This window comes from Micropterus salmoides, unplaced genomic scaffold (genome assembly GCF_014851395.1).
Source record: "Micropterus salmoides isolate LMB-PRFRI ecotype aquatic unplaced genomic scaffold, ASM1485139v1 Ms_hic_scaffold_7, whole genome shotgun sequence".
NCBI classification, from domain to species: Eukaryota; Metazoa; Chordata; class Actinopteri; order Centrarchiformes; family Centrarchidae; genus Micropterus; species Micropterus salmoides.
In genome coordinates this window covers 4,713,378-4,731,750 of record NW_024044459.1, presented here as the reverse complement: position 1 = coordinate 4,731,750, position 18,373 = coordinate 4,713,378, and the positions used below count along the sequence as shown (strand labels likewise).

Below are 18,373 nucleotides of genomic sequence, written 5' to 3'. Positions count from 1 at the left end.
TTGTTTACAGGACTAATTTAACACACTTTCAAAGTTTCCAGGGGACACAAGAAGTAATAAACATACTAGTTATTAGCAGAAGCCTAATGCTAGGTGTAGGTGTCCATAACAGAAATTAACATTGTTTGCACGCTATTTTTGAACATCATTAGTCATGTTTCCATCTAAATGTAACACAAACCTCCATAAAATCAGTCAAAAGACAATGCCAATTAATGTGCGTTGCCATCTACTGACATGTGAATATTAGGAGTTGGGCACATCTAGATAAATAGTTGTTGCTGCTTATAATTGCTGTCTCTACAGTATGATGTGAACGTGGCATATGCAAACATAATGGGGTTAAGGGAAATGTAGTTTTAATGAGGAAATCACAAGCAATTACAAGTCTGTGAACTGGCCAGCCTTGGATCTCCACCATGATGTTTTTTGTTTACAATAATTACAACCAGGCGTTCATTTGAAAATGGTATGTTAATGTTTAATGTCCCTGTTTGTAGCACATTTACAACAGTCATTGTTTGTTTGGACCTTGCGCCTGTATCGTCAAGCTATAAAGAAGTCCTAGCAGCGCACAGTGACAGTTAATGTAACATTTGGCATCTTCTCCACAGTGATTCAGTACAAGTCACACCAGAAAGTGGATGAACAGGGAAGGGTCATTCGCTGCATTTAACAATTTTCCCCCTGCTGCAGCTGCCTGCGTGCGCTCCTGCAAGCTCAGCTGGAGAACCACTATTAATAGACTGACAGACTGAGCTACCTTCAGATGCTCCACTCCGCTCCACCCAGCCATCTTACACTGCAAAAGTCAAGAAAATAATGTTTTGTTCAAAATCTGTCACTGTTTTTAATTGTCTGCAGTGTAAAACAAATAGCTTTCTCATCATCTCAAAATAAGATGAGTTACCTACATTATTTCAAAACATTAATAAGACGCAAGAGGTCAGTAAATAAAGAACATAGCCAATCAGTACTTTATTTAATTTTAAGATCATACTTCCCTTGAAACAAGGAAGTATCAGCTGGGAGATGTGTACAAGTGGCGAGTTTGCTACGTTACACAAGCATTCTTAGTTCTTTTTGTCTAATAAATAAACAAAAACAACTGTGTCTGAATGTCAGATGTAAAGAAAGGAAAGGAAATATTCTTACAGCAGTTCTTATCAAAGAAAAATACAACCATTCACCTTCTGAGGTTTCTCTCTTTCACAAAACAATTTCCCTCAGTACCTCAGTACTGTATGCCCTGTCTTCAGACCGGAGTGCTTGGCCCCTCTAATTTAATTGCAAATTGCAATTCTCTGTAAATGGAAATTCCATGATCTATGCCAATTTAGTAGCATTAAACAAGAAAACTGTATTGCTTTTTAGCTATTAGGGGTCCAAATCCTTGGACTGTTATACTTACGCTATGTCGTTGTCAATCAATGACTGGCGTCATTAAATAGAAACAAATTAAGAAATAGAAAAAGTTTAAGAAATAGGACATCCTTTCAGTCTGCCTCCATCGAAGTGGACAAAGCTGATAAATACTGTACAGCTCGCCAGGTAAAGTCGCTTTAACCTCTTAACATTTCAATGGCCCGCCCACGGGCTGTCAGGTCCTGGCAACAGCTTTCGGCATGTGCACACAGCTGCTATGTTAACTTCATACTCATATGATACACTGTTTGAAAGCTAAAATCCTCGTGCAAACCATTTCAAGATGTAATCACAGCAGGCACGATCAGCTTCTCTGTCAGACCAGCCAGTACAATCAAAATTTGATGCCACTCACCTATGAAGCCTCATAGTAATCCACCAATCAATTATATTCCAAATTTGTTACATTGTCAAACGTCAAGATGATCCAATCAAGTAAAAATATTTAGTCCAAAACACATTATTTCATCAATAAATCCCCAGGGACAGCTGCTGCATCGTTTCATATTTGCCGGCAGACGTGGCTCGTATGTCATTATAACCGTAATAACTCCGATTTGAATGTAAACAACTACGATAGCTTGTATTCAAATTAGCCACTGAACTCTGACCTTTCGAGTGACACCAAATCCGACCCAATAGGAGCTCACATGTCCCTTTCATGACTGGCACTTCGTGTAGCCAATAAAATTCTGAAAATAACGATATCGAGTTTTAAGTAGGACGTTCATGATCTACTAGGAAAAAAACACATCTGTGTCAAGCTACCGGCTAATATGGAGAGATGCAGCAGCAGCAGCCGCCTGCCGCCAGGGGGTGGTGCTGTTTTAGAAAAATTACACAGAAAAACCTGTGTAAAATAGTAATTTTTCATGGTATTGGTATGAAATTTTAACTTGGACTTGGTAAGGCTTTATGCCGTGGCGTGTCCCTACAGTGTTTTCCAGCTAATAAGTCCCAGCTATAGTTGTCTGCATACATTTGTTAGCAAGCATTTTCAAGCGGAAACAAAAAATATAATAAATATATTTGTTTTAGTGTGTTTAAACTTATATTAATCAATTCCAGTAGCACTCACAGTCATTCTGACTTATGGGTTAGACTCTCCAGAGTGTTATCTTTCAGAGAAGCCCAAAACCATGCATATACTCCAAATGATTCAAGAACTACATTTAATTTACTTTGGATATGCCTTGAATACTTGAATACTAAACCGATTTCTCTCTCTCTCTCTCTCTCTCTCTCTCTCTCTCTCTCTCTCTCTGTCTCCCTCTCTCTGTGCCGTGGTGGACAGACCATCAGTGTAAAGATCAGGGTTTAGGAATGAGACAATCAGCCAACATCACGCACTCATAATCTGCAAATATCTTATATCACAGCTGACCACAATCACAAAAAATCCACTTCTCCACATTTTTCAGTCAACAGTCTCACGCATCTAATGGTATACACTTCCATTTGAATCATTCCAGCTCACTACACAGGCCATGTAACAGCTCACGTTTCTCTTGCACTAGACATGCTTAAATACAACCCAATCGTATCAGTGATTGTTTTCTGGCCAAAATGCAAGTGACCTACAGCCAACACTGTTCCTAAATGCATCCTGTGTGGATGCAGACGGGGCACTGAAGCTGCTGCTTCGCCTCCTGTGCAGACACAGTGTACCAATCTGAGTACCAGTCTAACACCCATTTTAAATGGTAGTTGAATAGTCCACATACCAACTTAACAGCAAATGTGTGATTTAGGCACATGATGAAACCCCTCAGCCTGCTTTCCTGTGTCAGGTAAATCTGGCTACTCTGTAGGTACTCACTTAATTTAACAAAAGCACAAGGGTTAGATCAGATTCACTGTTCAAATAGTAGTACAATAGTATTACTTGCTAACAGCTTTCTTGCACTAGTATTTGCGGCGCTGACCCCAACCATAAAAAATCATGCTCTATTGATGGCCTGCTACTGTAAAGCCTCAGGGAGATGTCGAGGTTAAGCTCCAGAGCAGATTGCATTGCCAACACATGCAGTCTCTGGCAGCTTGTGTGACCTTTCACCTTCTCTACCCCTCAGCATTCAGTGGCGCCATTATTAGCAGCAGACCATATGCCTGCCTGTTGTGGCGGTGTCTGGTTCACATTCAGTGCTGTTCCATTATCGCTAGAGAGGAAAGAGGTATTTAGAATGTAACAGATCGGCAGGTAGAAAGACACCCTGTCTCTCACAAATGATATTTTTTCTTGCCATTTTATTAATGGCTAGAACATATTTCATCCTCCAGATGCCAAGAGACACAAAATTAAAACAGACAGGCGCCCAGTGGTTGCCTAGCAACCTCACATTGACAGCATCACTCCATGAAGTGAAATACATACAACCCCCTGTGAAACCACAACGTGTTGTTTTTACAATGATTAAACAAATGAGACTTAACATGTTTAACAGTGAGCTTTGAAGGTGCTGGCTAAAGTGCAGAAGTATATTTCCACAAAAGTATTTGCAATTGTCACAAAACCTTGAAAGAAAGACGCTATTTTGTACCATAGAACAAAATCAAATCTGTAAAAATTTAAACAAACCTAATTTTTGGTCAAAAAGGTCCACAAATAGTCCTTCTTTGCTTTTACATCTAAAGCGTTATGCGAGTTATGTTCTAAGATCTAATGTATCCAAACTAATAAATAAATGTAATGTTTTATTTTGTTGCCCCCTTAACGCAGACTGTTGCGAATTTGCATCACACCGCTTCCATGCAGACTGCAGCCGAGATAGCGTTTGAATTCCCCCAAGGCCTGTTTGTGCATATTCGATGCATACCAAGGAACATTTTGCAAGCACTAGTTTATCATTTATGCCTGTGTCGCTAATTTGCATCATACCTACATCGTACCTGAATTTATATCTTTTCAATGTTCTATAGGCAAATTAACAATCCCCACTTAAATTAGCATCAGCATGAAAGCAATTGAAAACACAAATAAGTAACTTCTTTTTACATACTTGTAAATAAATTCACGTGTCAATGGGGTTACTTGTAAATGAAAATTGTATTCTGTTGCATATACATGACAATGTATTTAAAGCTGTACCTAGGTCGTTCAACCACATTTTAAACAACCAATGAAGAGACATTTAGAATGAAAACCATACAATTCTTTGATTTTGCCTTTAGATGGCATCACAAACTGTTGAACTGTTATTTCTTTTCTTTAATTGTTTACGAGGCAAAATTGATTTTAACAAAGGTAAAAGATAAGTAACATTATCGTGTCAGATGTAAAACACGTTTATAAAGTTGCAGACTTAAATATAAAAGTTACCTAATTCAAAAACATTTGTACATAAGAAAATTGGTTGTAAAGTTGCAAAAAATAAATAAATAGAAATCTAGTTGTAATTGTAAAGTAATTCTTTAGTGAGCTCTTTTGAACTAGCTTTAAAATAAATAATAATAAAATGAAAATTATGTTGTTCTTATATTTTCCTTAATGGAAGCAAACCAAAAAGAATCACAAAACATTGCCCTTTGAACTGACGGTTGCACAGCTAGCCTTCTGGAGATGAGAATGTCACTTGGCTGCTGGTCTCCATGTGTGATGGCGCACCAGCTGGCACTGGACCAGACCCCAGGGAGTGAGAGGAGGGACAGGGAGGACGAGCTGGAACAAGAGGGGGGAGGAGGAGGCAGTAAAAGTGTGGAGAAGTGTCAGGTCTGACAGGTTTTCAGAAGCACAAACAAACGCGTGTTGTAGGTAATCCAAGGTTACAGCTGATGGGTTCATGTTGTGGGTTTCTAACATAAAACTCAATAACAAATTCAAATCAAAGTGCATGAGTAAGGTTGGTGATTTGGGAGCACAGACATATGGTCTGTCCCATTTCAGGAGCTGCCATCTATCAAACTCACATTTCTTATTTTATTTATTGGTTTATTTTACAGGGGAAGTGCACATTAATAAACACTGCTGTAAGTGAGTTAGGTTCTTTTCATCTGTCCCTGGACAGAAAAAAAACCCAATTTAAGCTTCAAATTGACACTGACCATGTCCATCAGTATCCCACCCAGTGTCAAACAGTTTTGGTCTTTGAGGTTTGTGGGAGCTACTGATGAATCCTCTGTAGAGTCTCTTTTGTGGTGGTGGCACATCCTCTGGAGAGTGTCACCTCTGAAATGGGACACAGCTAGTTTAACTCTTGGATGCAAACAGTGATATGGACATAAGGCAAGACACCTATATACCCGGAGGCCGAAGCAAGCAACCCTAAGTCTAAGTAAAAAAATGAATATTTATAGTATTTTGGAAAAAATTTACACAAGACATTGTCCAAGCTGTCCCCTTATCCATTCCAAATTAAAGCCCCTTTAGACATGCACCTTGCATAAATTTACATAAACGTGATGGCAATTTACCATGTTTGATTCATATCTGAAAAAGAGCCTGAGCCGGGTCGCTTTGAGCAAGGCACAAGTCTGAATTAAATGCCGACATGTTAGTGTAAAGGCTCCAGTAGCACGTGGTTCAATAGTCAGAGAAAGAGACTGAATGCACATCTTGCTCCATCTTCTTCAGAGCACTTTGATTCATTAAGTACTCAGGTATCTTCTGTTCATTTGACACTTTAACAAACCATAAAAAAAGAAACTTTTTATCAATTTTAAGCGTGTGTATTGTCAGCATTATTAAACAGCAATATTCTTTAAATAAGCCTTCAAGAACAAAATACGTTGTACAATTCATCACTTATGCAGCCTGTGAAAGAACAAACACATTTCTTCCTTTATATTATTACTGTGACAGTGACATTGCTCCCAGTCATGCACCAGGTTGATTGACAAAATTTCGTTGTCTAAGAAAACAATGACTGAACAGTCATTTAATGGTCACCAATGTCATCCCAAAGATCCAGCAGTGTATTGTTCTGAAAAGGGCTTAAAAATAAAAATCTCTATTTCCAGGGAAGCCTTTAAACGAAAGCTTTTTATTCCATAAAATACATTTTCTCATTAATTACATCAGATTCATCCTGATCATACAGGTCTGGTACATGTCTGTGTCATCTTTCAAAGGCAGTCGCAGTGAGTTAAGGTGTGTTCTCCTCCACCGTGTATGTGACCCTGCTCTGCCAGCTCCTTAGCTCACTCTAAATCCACTCAACAGGTGTGTCTATTTGAACAGAAAACATTACACATACTAAGTACTATACATACTATAAGTGCCTTTCACTTATATTCAGCTACTACAGTGGCACATTGACCTTTTCGCATACACTCAGCTGCAGTGGTGCATGAACAGAATCAATGTGCTGCAGGGCCCCCTCCTGCTCTCTGCATACAGTCATGTCTCTGCGTCATCTCTGGTTTGTTTGTTTTCATTTCAAAATTCCTGATGGCGTTTGGACTGAAGTGTTCTCCCTCTCTCTAACTCGTCCTCCCTGTCTGTCCCCTCTTTCCCTGCAGCTGATTCAGACTCTGAAGAGGCTGATGAGACCCTCCTCGGTCGAATTCAAGTCCCCACTAGAGCTGTCTGCACAGGGTGAGAGCACTGCATACAGACACATTTGCAAATAGTTACAAATGCACAGATGCTATATTATTGTTTCTTTACTGCTGTTACAGAGGTGGTTATTCCACCTCCACCACAAAAGAGTTGCACAACATGCACACACACAAGAAATACAATATACAGGTTTTGTACTGATATCGCATTATCGGCCTCACCGGTACACATACTGAATGTTAATAGTTGGTGGTAATCAATGGCAGGAAGCTGCTCAGCAATGAAAAAAGCACATTAGGGAGCGTGAGCAAACATCCAGTTAACCCTGCTGACTTCTCAACGCATCCCTCATCAGTCATTTCCATGACATCTATTGATGCCACGCTCATTATTTCCCATTTAAGCTTTTTCAATGCATTTTGGATAGGTCATCTTTTGCAGTGCAGATTACTTTTTTAAAAATTGAATAGATGAGTGAAGTGCTTACGCTTATGCTAAGGTTCTTATGCAAAAAGGGTTGCCGACAAAATCACTCCATGTCAGATGTCAAATGTGAGTTGCATGCGTGAGGTGTGTGATTTTATTCTTCAGCTCAAGTCAGTTTACCTCTACTGTGTGTGCAGCAAGCATTTTATTGGCTGTGAAATAGCACAGTGGTCTGAAGAGCTGTTGTGAAGCTAAATGTGGGCAGCAGCTCCTGTCTTCTTTATCTTGGCAGTGCCTGACTCTGGCTAATCCAAAAATGGGCAAAGAGGTGGAGCTGAGGTGGGCCGAATGAAGCCTGGTTGCTGAACCACCTACCTGTCACCCAAAGCAAACTTTCTTTCTTTATGCATAACTTTAAGCCCTAATATAATTTAAAGAGAAAGTTAGATAAAAATGCACAGGGAAATTAGCTACAGAGACCAAAACCGTTATTTTTTTGTACCAGGCTGTAATGATGCTTGTTCTGCTGTAACGTTTGACATTTTAACATGCGGGTCTATGGGCGGTACACACGGTGGCTGAGTCCCACAGGTGCCTGATTGAGCAGATGTGCTTCTATTTTCATCAATACAGATGTGTAGGGGCATACACAAGCCACTAAACAGCTCACGTGTTATGGAAGATTTTATTGGACTTTAATATTTGTAACACACAGAAAACAATCCACAAATGTGTACTATGATGCGCAAATATTTCACTATCTACAAATATGTATTTTTATATTTGTGATGTGTAAAATCATATCCACAAAATACAGTTACTTCTACACACAAAACAGTTTTTGCCCATTTGCTGATTGTTTTCTGTCAATTTGTGGGTCATGTTACATTTTACATTTGTGTTCTGTAAAATCATATCCACAAAAATACAGTGCAATTTGAAAATATGTACTATTTACTCTGTACACACATTTTAATTTCACATACAAAGTGTTATTTACGCATTGGTTGATCTATTTTTAATCCAATCTGTACCATGAAGATCTGTAAAGATTAATTTATAGTCCTGCTTCGTAGACATGCATCTATACTTATATCAAGGAAGTGGTCTTGGTCCGGTTGCAAACAAATTCTGTTTCTTCGCGATAGGAACATGATAGTATGTTGTGAATGTTCTCATCTGGCTTTTTGATGCATTTTGATTTATGTAAATATGTTTCTCTGTAAAAAGAAATTAAAGCAAGGCAAACATGCAACAAGTCAACAACAAACACCCTCAGAGTCTACAGCCGTGCTCTTTGTGGTTGTACTGGGATGAATGCTAAACTCAGGCATGCTATTTACAGTGTCAATGCTAACTAGCTAATTAGTACTAAACACAAATGTAACCGAGGCAAATAGTGATGGGTTCAAACCCCCAAATATCTAAGTAACAGTTGCCATAGGTTCCCCACAATTAATAAGATTCAAGACATTGGTTTCGTCCGGTAGGATGATTTATTTAAACAATATTTAAAAATCTGTTTTTTTTTATTCATTACACAAGCTCAAAACAACAACAAACAAGATGTAGATGCCAGTGCTGCCAGAAATGCTAAAAGGATAAAAGCCATCCGTTAAAAACACCTCCGCGTCTACCGATGGTAGATGGTGCGCAGCCACCTAAACACAGCAAATCAACACACATCAACCACATAATAAAACTGAGTTAAACATGCACACACAGCTATCATATAAACCACCACATGCAGTGAAGGGTAAAGGGGTTCCCAAAATCCACCACCCTGTCCGTCTGGCAGAACACTAAAAAGAGGGGAAAAAATGTCTAAGCTGAGGGAAATCACACAGCCAAAACGAGGGATAATGGCCACACCCGCAGCAGACCTTAGCAGTTGGCAAAAATATTCACAGGGCCCATCCACCTGTAACAATCAAGTAAGAATCCACATAAAAATACAAGCATGAATAGCAGGAGTTGATCTTTAGCATAACAGGCTATTCAGCCGACAAGGTCTGGTCAACAGGTGGCTTAAATGCGTGGCATTACTAGGCCAAAAGCCTGCCTATACCACAAAGTACAGCCAAGTACAGCTCATTATTAGGGCTGACCCCGAATAGTCGAAGAATCGATGCTTCAATGGGCGAAGCCTGATTCGACTGTCAATCTCACAGTCGAGGCTTCGCTGTGAAACAAGGATCATGCCATTTTGGCGATATGGGGGTGTTCAACGTCTGATTTTACATAGAACTACCAGTTTTCTCCCAATAAGTTAATATACAGCCCATTACAATATAGGTTTCAATAAATAATGCTGTAAAGAAAAAAATTAGAAAAGAAAAAAAGCTTTTAATAAATGTTTTTAAAGTGTGTGAATAAATCCAGAATTGTAACCCTAACCCTCATGGTAGGGGGCATCAGTGCGCATGTGTAGGCGTAGCCTGTATGTGTGTGTAAGTGTGTAGTGGCAGGAGAGGAACTTGCTGTAGAAACGGAGCCTTAACTTCACCATTGTTGTGCAGAGTTGTAAATCCTTCAGGGCAAGTTTTTACAATTCACCATCTGGGGACCATGAATGTCTGAGTAAAATTTCATGTAATCCATCCAATATTCCACTGGTTAAGAGAAAACTTCTGGGGATCACCAGAGTCAATGGGATTCATCCTCTGGGAACCATGAATGTCTGAAATGTTCATGGCAATCCGTCAAATAGTAAAAATATTTTAGTCTGGACCAAAGTGGTGGGCCAACCGATGGTCAGATGCCCTAGAGCTCTAAAAAACTCTTGATGCATAAACAAATAGATGACCCCCTGAAATCAGCAAGCATGTCCTTTATTTTAAAAATACCATAGCAATGACTGATGACGCCATGACAGAAAATCAGTTCCATGACCCAGATCCCGTTCCTGCCAAAATCATTATCAGCAAATTAGATTCACAATTTCCATCAATACTCTGACAGTTAAGTACGTTATTTATAGTGACCTGATTTTATGCACAAGTGCCTGACATTTGAAAACCTGTTCAATATTACAACAAAATACCAAGTCAACTGTAACAACACTGAAAACAGGCGTGATGTGTGCTGTGATAGTTACCCAACTGAGGCATGTTTCATATCTCCGTAAAATGAACTGCACTGAAGTGAATGGAAATCAGCAGCTGCATGGAAGGCAGATAAAATAGACTGAAATATAATATAATATATAATATAACACTTATATGGTACTTTTAAGTAACAAACTAATGATTACCAGAATGAGTCTGAGGCTAATGATATAATGTGCCAGGATTGTCAGGGGTGATGCTAGATGAGGTCAGGTTTTCCAAGTAGTTTTGTAATTTTGTCATATCTTGCTTTCTTTGTGTTGTCTTGTTTCTGCAGGCAAAGAGATGATCGAGATGTACTTTGACTTCCGCCTCTTCCGCCTGTGGAAAAGCCGTCAGCACTCGAAGCTTCTGGACTACGACGACCTCTTGTGACTTGGCCCACCTTCTGTTGGCTTGTCGGCCAGTTATCTCATGTCTGAGCCTACTGTACGGTGATAGGGCGTTTGGTTGAAGGGCCACCAAGAGGCTCCTAGACCAGCTCTGTGGCAGAGCTGAAGCAGCAGCGCAGTTGGGTCTTTTTATATCCTTCTGAAGCGACAGGGTGGCACAGTAGATTCAGCCAGTGGTGTACTTTTTCTCCCTTATCCATTTTCACTTTCTGCCAATCTCTCTGAGAAAAGAGAAAGAGAGGGACATGAAAAAGGAGGAGAAGTGAGGAACTCATCATCCTAGCCTAAATGTGTCAGAAGACGCTAACTAGAGTTAGATTTCTGAGTACAGTACAGTAAAAGAGTGACAGCAAAGAACAGAAACAACTCGTGCTTTCTGATTTTGGAGGGAGACAAATTTTTCTTTTTTCTTGCCTTTAGCCAACCTATCTGCTCTTTTAAGATGGAGGCTTTTAAAGATGGAAGTATTTTCTTTGTCAGGTCTGGAAGTTATTCCCAACGGGATTAGAGCATTATGTAAATAAACAAGTGCTTACTGGAGCATTAGAGAATAGAATTACAGCATCTCTCTCCATGCTATCATGTGAAAATCTAGACATTTAATTAGTCTTATTTAAAATTAGAGTTGTCTATTTAACACAGCTTTTTTAAAACTTCAAATAAATGTATTAGTATTTCGTATTTTGTATTTACTCAGGTTAAATCCCTTGTTTGATACTAAGAATTGTACTCAACATACTGTAGATGAGAATCTAAGGCCTTCATACTCCTCACACAGTCATCTTCTGTGGAACGTTATGACCATCAGGGAACGTGTGTGTGAACGGCGGAGGTTTTCTACATTTTCATAGTCTTTCAAGTCAACTGTAGCGGAACAGACAGATGTCTCCATGCATGTTTTATAGCATTACACTTGACCCTGCTGAGCCAACACTAGCTATTCTTTCTTGAGCTGTTGGTTCGCATGAGCTGATCCTCTTTAGTGTGTTTGTATTGCATTTGTGTCCATAACTTACTTGCATTTTGTCACTCTGTAAAGAGGTTGCAGGTGGAGACTATGACACTAGACTCTTTGCCCCTCGGCAGTGTCTTTATAAGAAGTAGACAAAAATACATACTGATAACATGCTTACTGTATATACAATTTATTTCAACATTTAATTTACTCACATTTTTTTAAGTAAATTAGAATTTCTTATTTAAGATTTAACTTGAATCACTCAAAGTAGCAATGGAGTGGTAGAGGTGATTTAGAGTCATTTTTGTTTCTCCTCACCACTAAATTGTTGTTGATTGAACATAATGTTATGTTTTGTAATATACAGGCCTTGCCATATCCATTTCTGGTATTGATATCCATTTTAAAACATCAGGAACTTTTCACTAGAGTTGAAATGAAATGTATTTTTTAAGGCACACTACAGTGAAAATAAATCATCAAAATCTGTTCAGAGGCCAAGATTCCCTGGCTTTTAATTCCTACTATGGACATTTCTATAAAGCAACTGGATAACATCTATTTATTCCTCTCCCTGCCTGGTACAACTTTTGTGACACATGCTTTTTGTTAAAAACGCTGAAGCCTGAGCTGAGAAACCCTGATGACATCATCTTGATCATCAGTTTTACACTCTGTCCTCCATTATATCAGACTTGGACTAGTGTAACCCATTTTACAACAAAGACCAGTATTGATGCTGCATTTTTAGCCTAATCTGTATTTATTAAAAATTAGTTCTATTTTTTTTAAAGGAAGGGCTTAGAAAGAAATACTCAATAAAAGGTAAATAAGTAACTGCTGCATTACATACCTAATTACTTCAAACTAACTGTAAAAGTTTTGGGGGAGAGTGGCGTTTTAAAGCTTATTTCAAATTAGGAACAGTCTAATTATTGGTATCTGTAGTGTCAGATAGGATGAGAGACATTTACACTGCTCCATCTTAAGCTTGTGCTGAGGTGGCCAGTGTGTGTGGTTCCTGAACTTATATCTTTCTGCAGATTGAATGTCCTCACAAAAATAGGACAGATTGAGGAGAATCGACCAAAAGTGGAGACTTGGCTTTAGCACATTTTTTAATAGAAGTTAAGGAATTATTCGGGGGAGAGATTTAAAGTATATTAACACAATATGTGTCATTCACCACGTATGCTTCGTGACTATCAAGTTTCCTTGCACATGTAAAGTGTGTGTTGTGACCATGGCTGACTGAGTCCTTTCAATGCTTTTATGTGTACATACATGTTTTGTGTTGTTATTGCTTCCTGCATGCAAGTCAACTGAGCTGGAAGAAGTGTACATTGCACTTGAGTGTTTTGAGTAGCTCTCAGCTAGCAGGAACAGGATGGGGAGTTGAGATGCCAATACTATTCATCTCAAGTACCCATGGACATAGGGGCTCTATAAAGATTTGGTCCAAAATGGGACATTTAGCCATTTGAAATATCTCCTTATTGCCAATGAGGATGTAAAACGTGCTATTATATATTAAGGAAGCTAGTAACTGTCGAGCACTGTTCAGAGTACACACAATGGTGTAACTGCTTTATAGAGATCGCTGCTTTGGAAAAGTGTCAAATGAGAGGTGAAACTGTTTTATCCAAAATGGCTGAATAGCTTTTTGAAATGAAGCCCTTTAAGCAGATGAAGGGCAAATGAGCTATTTTTTGATTTGCATCAGCAACATTGATACTGCCCTTTGCATCATCTGGCTCCTATTATGGGGAACCAGTGGGCTAATATTTTTTTTTTCTATATTTAAATGATTAATGTATTACTGTAAATTATGATTCATGTGTGTCCTAGTGTTGCATAAAATACTTAATGCTACATTCATGCTGCTATGAACTTATCATTATGCCACAAAGTAGCACATGTCACTCAAAGTAGTAGTAGTTGTGAAAATTTAGTATAATTACTTACTTATCAACTAAGACCATAGTGGTTTACGATGGTCATCAATGATACTGCTGCCATGGGTTCAATTAGTTAACAACATGCTAACTGACCCCTATAGCAGCACAGGTTTTAGCGCTTTAAAAATAGCCCTCTCCTCCTGGTTTGTGAGATAAAGTAAACATATATATTTATAAGTATAATTCAGTATTTCACCCAGCATTTATTTCTTTTATTTTTTTCTGTGCAGGCAATGCAGTTGGCTATTATTTAGACTCAGCCATTATTTGAATACTGGCTTTCATTTGAAACATCACGTTATTTTATATTAATTTCACACCATTTCGTATGGCCAGCTGGTGCTGCCATCCTTGTCAGTCTTGCTTGTTGACAGTTGTTAAACCAACTTCAAAATGAATGTAAAGTCCATTCATGTAACCACAGAACACTTCGACACTTCATTTTCCTTTGCATTGCAGTCAAAAGGCTTACATGTCTCAAACATTATGTCCTGACTGCTTTGGATTTCTCATGTGAGAGTGAACCTTATGGCCTTTGCTGTGTGCTCAGATATCTCTTTGCTTAAATGTAGGATCTGACCTTTGTAATTGTCGTACATTTTTGATTTTGCTTCATGATGAAATGTATTTCTGTATGTGTATGTTTCAACATCTCCTACTCTCCAAATACTTCTCCTGTAGCAATATACTGTGTAGGAATATTTCTGTATGGTTATTTAAATTTGTATAATATACAAGATAGGGGACATTGTTCAAAGTATTGTATTAGTTTGTAATACCTATGGATTTACAGTAGTACTGTGGATGATGGACAGAAACAAATTGATATATGTGTAGAAGACTGATCCTTTATACTACTACTACTTTCTACTGGAGTACAGTCTAACACTAATCATGCTCATAGAAGATTCCTCTGCTTTCTCCTCTGCTGTGAGTTTAAATAAACACCAAATCCCAGAGCCTAATTACTAATTACCTAGTATGCTCAAACACAAAGCGCCACTAGTAACATGAAGAAAGAGCTCAAGCAGTGTAAACTGTATGACAGCAACTCATAAGCTGTACATTTGCACTGGCTGAAGTAGTAAAGCAGATAACTTGATGCAAAAGAAGACAAAATTAGCTGATAGTTCCTGTTTGCTTTTGAGGAGCTCATTCTGAAATGCAGGTTGGTGCTTTATGATGTCCTGCTAGGGAAAACATAACTTAGTCTTTTATCACCTCAGCCAGTACCTTTTATGGTTCTATTTTCACATTGATGTAAAGTGCACAATGTTCTTTATGCTCCCTAACTCAACCAAACCCAAGGCACACCTCTCATACATACATACATGATTTAGGTGTATTTACACCTGACACTTCAGCAACATACAGTGTCCTGGATATGGTACTGCTTGAGCTGGAATTCCTTTTTTTATATCAGTTTTAAATGTGGATGGTCTAATTATATTATATATATATATCACCTCATTAGTTATGGGTAAAATGTTAGCACATACATTTTATACATCTAGCACACACAGAGCAACATTAGCACTAATTTGTTTTTGACAACCTTGTTTTTGCTCTGTTTTGGTCGTCACCAACTCCTGAGGAAAATATCTGACTCTAGCGACTTTTTAATGTGGAGCATCTAGCTTGCTGGGCATATATGGGTTAATCAGAGCTTTTTTGAGCTGGTAGCTTTGTCCAGGAACTGGGCTGATTAGAGTGGAATCTGGGGGTAGCTAAACCAAAACAGCTAAAAGAGGCTCAAAACCTCCACATAGCTGAGAGGAATCACAGCTGGGAGATACTTCTTTCTGGGTTTGTAACTATGAGAAACCTCCTTCACAACACACAATGTGATTTGATCCATTGTTGATATGAAAAATACGGATTTTTGCAGCTTTAAGCTCAAAACAGATCACTACTGAACATACAGTATCAGCATTGGAGAAAGCAGACCTCACCTAACAATGTTTTTCGTAACATTAAAAGGAGTTGAGCAGGGATAACTTCAGAGTCACAAAAGGACAGTCTTGGCAATCTATTTTTGGGTGCTGGCATCTTTGAGACAGCAGTCAAACCTCAGAAAGCAGAAGTTTGGACTTTCGTATCAGGACAAATCCATTACACTGGAGTTGACCAACAAACAGTTTGTGCTGGCTCACTCGATCAGCCATTTCCATTTCCTGAGAGCATAATTACACAAATCAAGAGACTGATCTTCGAACATCCCAGTCCTTGTTATTTTCCAAATGAAACTGCGTGTCACCATTGAGAAGACATATCCACTCAGTTCAAATTAGCATTGTTGTGACCTCCCCGCTGCTCTTGCTGGTTACCATGAAGATTGCCAGGGCTCAGTAGGGAGTGTGATTGAGGATGATGGATTGATGCTGCTTTGATTGCCCTGACACCTCCAGTCGGGCTGTGATTGTATTTTGGGAAGAATAGAAAATAATGTGTTTATGTAACGTCTGTTTCACTTTGCATCAACTTCTAAGTGATATAACTGAGCATTACATTTAGGAATAGCTTTCTTAGACTAACATGCAGTAGAGACTGTAGGAGTGATGTTACAATATGGTTTAAAAACAGGTTTATCATCCGTATGTCTTGATGAAGAAATGTTTATTATGAAAGGTATAATATATTAGCATTACTGTATCTGATGATTTTGATACTAGTAAAAGTTAATATATCTGGGTAGTTTCCCTGAGCTTTTGGATTCTTCCTTAGAATAAACATTAGAGATGGAACTTTAATCCAAGATGGCAACTTATTGTATCTGAACTACTAGCAAAGAAATGTTGTTGCATTGCACAATGTTGGTAATAACCTGTGAGAAAAAAAAAGTTTTTCCCCCAGTAAACCTTAGTTCTACACAGCTTGTTTCATTGTCTTATTATTGATTGAGTGATGACATTGACACAGTAGAAAGAGTATTAGGGGTCTATTCTCAGTGTGTCTCAGTAGGTAGCAGGCAGAAACACAAGTCCACTTTTCCTAAAAAATATATGGGCTTGTAATGCTGCAATGCAATGGATGAAAGTCTCCAGTAAATTATCCAACTTATTAAGGTTCACAAGTTGCATTAAATTTCCTCCTGACCAATCATGCAGTGGATTACATTAAAAATCGTTCTGGATTCTTCTCAAACATAATTATAACACCATCTATACCTTGTCATCTGTCAGATGGAGGTTTTTTTTGGTTTCTATTTAATTATTAGATGTAAATGCTCCGTATAGCACCTTTCTAGTCTTTTCGACCACTCAAAGTACTTTTACACTACATCTGCATTCACCATTCACACAGTGAGCCTAAGTGCTCAAACAGAAACTAACATTCTCACACATTCATACACTGGCAGCCACCAGGGGTAATTCGGGGTTCAGTATCTTGCCCAAGGACACACACGCAACCAGGGGGAGCCGGGGATTAAACCACCGACTTCCCGATTAACTGCCAAACCGCTCTACCTCCTGAGCCACAGCCAGCCCTGTATTAATTCTTAAAATTTAGAGGTAGAGTTTTAATAAACCTAGTAATAACTTATCTTTTGGATATAAAATGCCAATTAGGATCATCTATAAAAATCTAAAAGGAGGCCGTTCAAAGTTGCATAAAAATTACAGAAAATCGCTTGTGATTTGTTTTGAAACATATAGGATAAATAAGATATGCTGAACACAATTTAAGAAGATAACACACGAACTGGGAGTATGTTCCAAAGCGTGACTTGATAGCAAAAATCATGCTTTTCAAAACTATATATTTAGTTTTTGGAAATTGGGTTTGTTTGGGGGGGGGGGTTGCAGCACATAATATAATTGTGTCCTTGAATGCAAATACTATTGCACATTGTCACTCCACTGTGAGTAACAAATGTAATCATTAGCTATACAGATGGAGGTAACATATGTGCAGAGGCTACAGGAGTGCATTGTTAGCTCTCAGCTAACATCAGCTCAATGCCCAGATGGAGGATTCGTTAAAATCCTGCTGACATTCGTGACTGGCTGGGTTCCACAAGTTGAAGGTACAGACCAAACAAAAACTCTTGACTGTATAAGCTGATTATGAATTCACTGTGTGCTTTCAAATATAATGTGTTCTACACGCACACTGACGCACACACAGAGATACATAGGGACACAGTGGCCCACAGAATTCGGTAGCCTTACCGTAACCTGAGTGTGATGAATAACTGGAGAGGATGAAGTGACCCAGATCACACCAGCAAAAGAACAAAGTTAGTGCTCTACACTCCGGGGACGAGCTGAGAAAGACTGAAAGAGGGGCGAGTGAGGACCAGCTGGTGTGTAAAAGTGTGAGAGAGGAGGGTTAGAAGGAGAACATGTGGGACAGAGAGCAGCAGAGAAGGAGCGGGGACCATCTCTGATCCCTCTGTGTTTAGCCCCAAAGTTTCACTTACAAACACTGATTAAAAAAACAGGACATGGATATATTTCATTGAGCATAATGTACACTTCTTGTTGGATTGTCCCATTTGTGTTACCTCAGATGTATGACGTGCCATAAACATGAAGTAACATTTGTATTGTAAAGTTATAAAACATGACATTCTTTGAAATTAGAACCTTTATGTAATCAGGTAATCT

At 38.7% G+C, this 18,373-nt stretch overlaps 1 protein-coding gene across 2 annotated transcripts in view; it reads left to right on the top strand.

Moving 5' to 3' along the window:
- The window catches only part of nsmfb (NMDA receptor synaptonuclear signaling and neuronal migration factor b), a 55,659-nt gene extending 39,024 nt beyond the window's left edge, over positions 1-16,635 (top strand). For both annotated transcript variants that reach the window (XM_038703967.1, XM_038703966.1), the window contains 2 exons: positions 6,883-6,958; positions 10,733-16,635. In XM_038703967.1, the coding sequence (XP_038559895.1) occupies positions 6,883-6,958; positions 10,733-10,830 (174 nt within the window). In that variant the 3' untranslated portion in view covers positions 10,831-16,635. The remainder of the gene's footprint in view (positions 1-6,882; positions 6,959-10,732) is intronic.
- Positions 16,636-18,373: the final 1,738 nt, after the last annotated feature.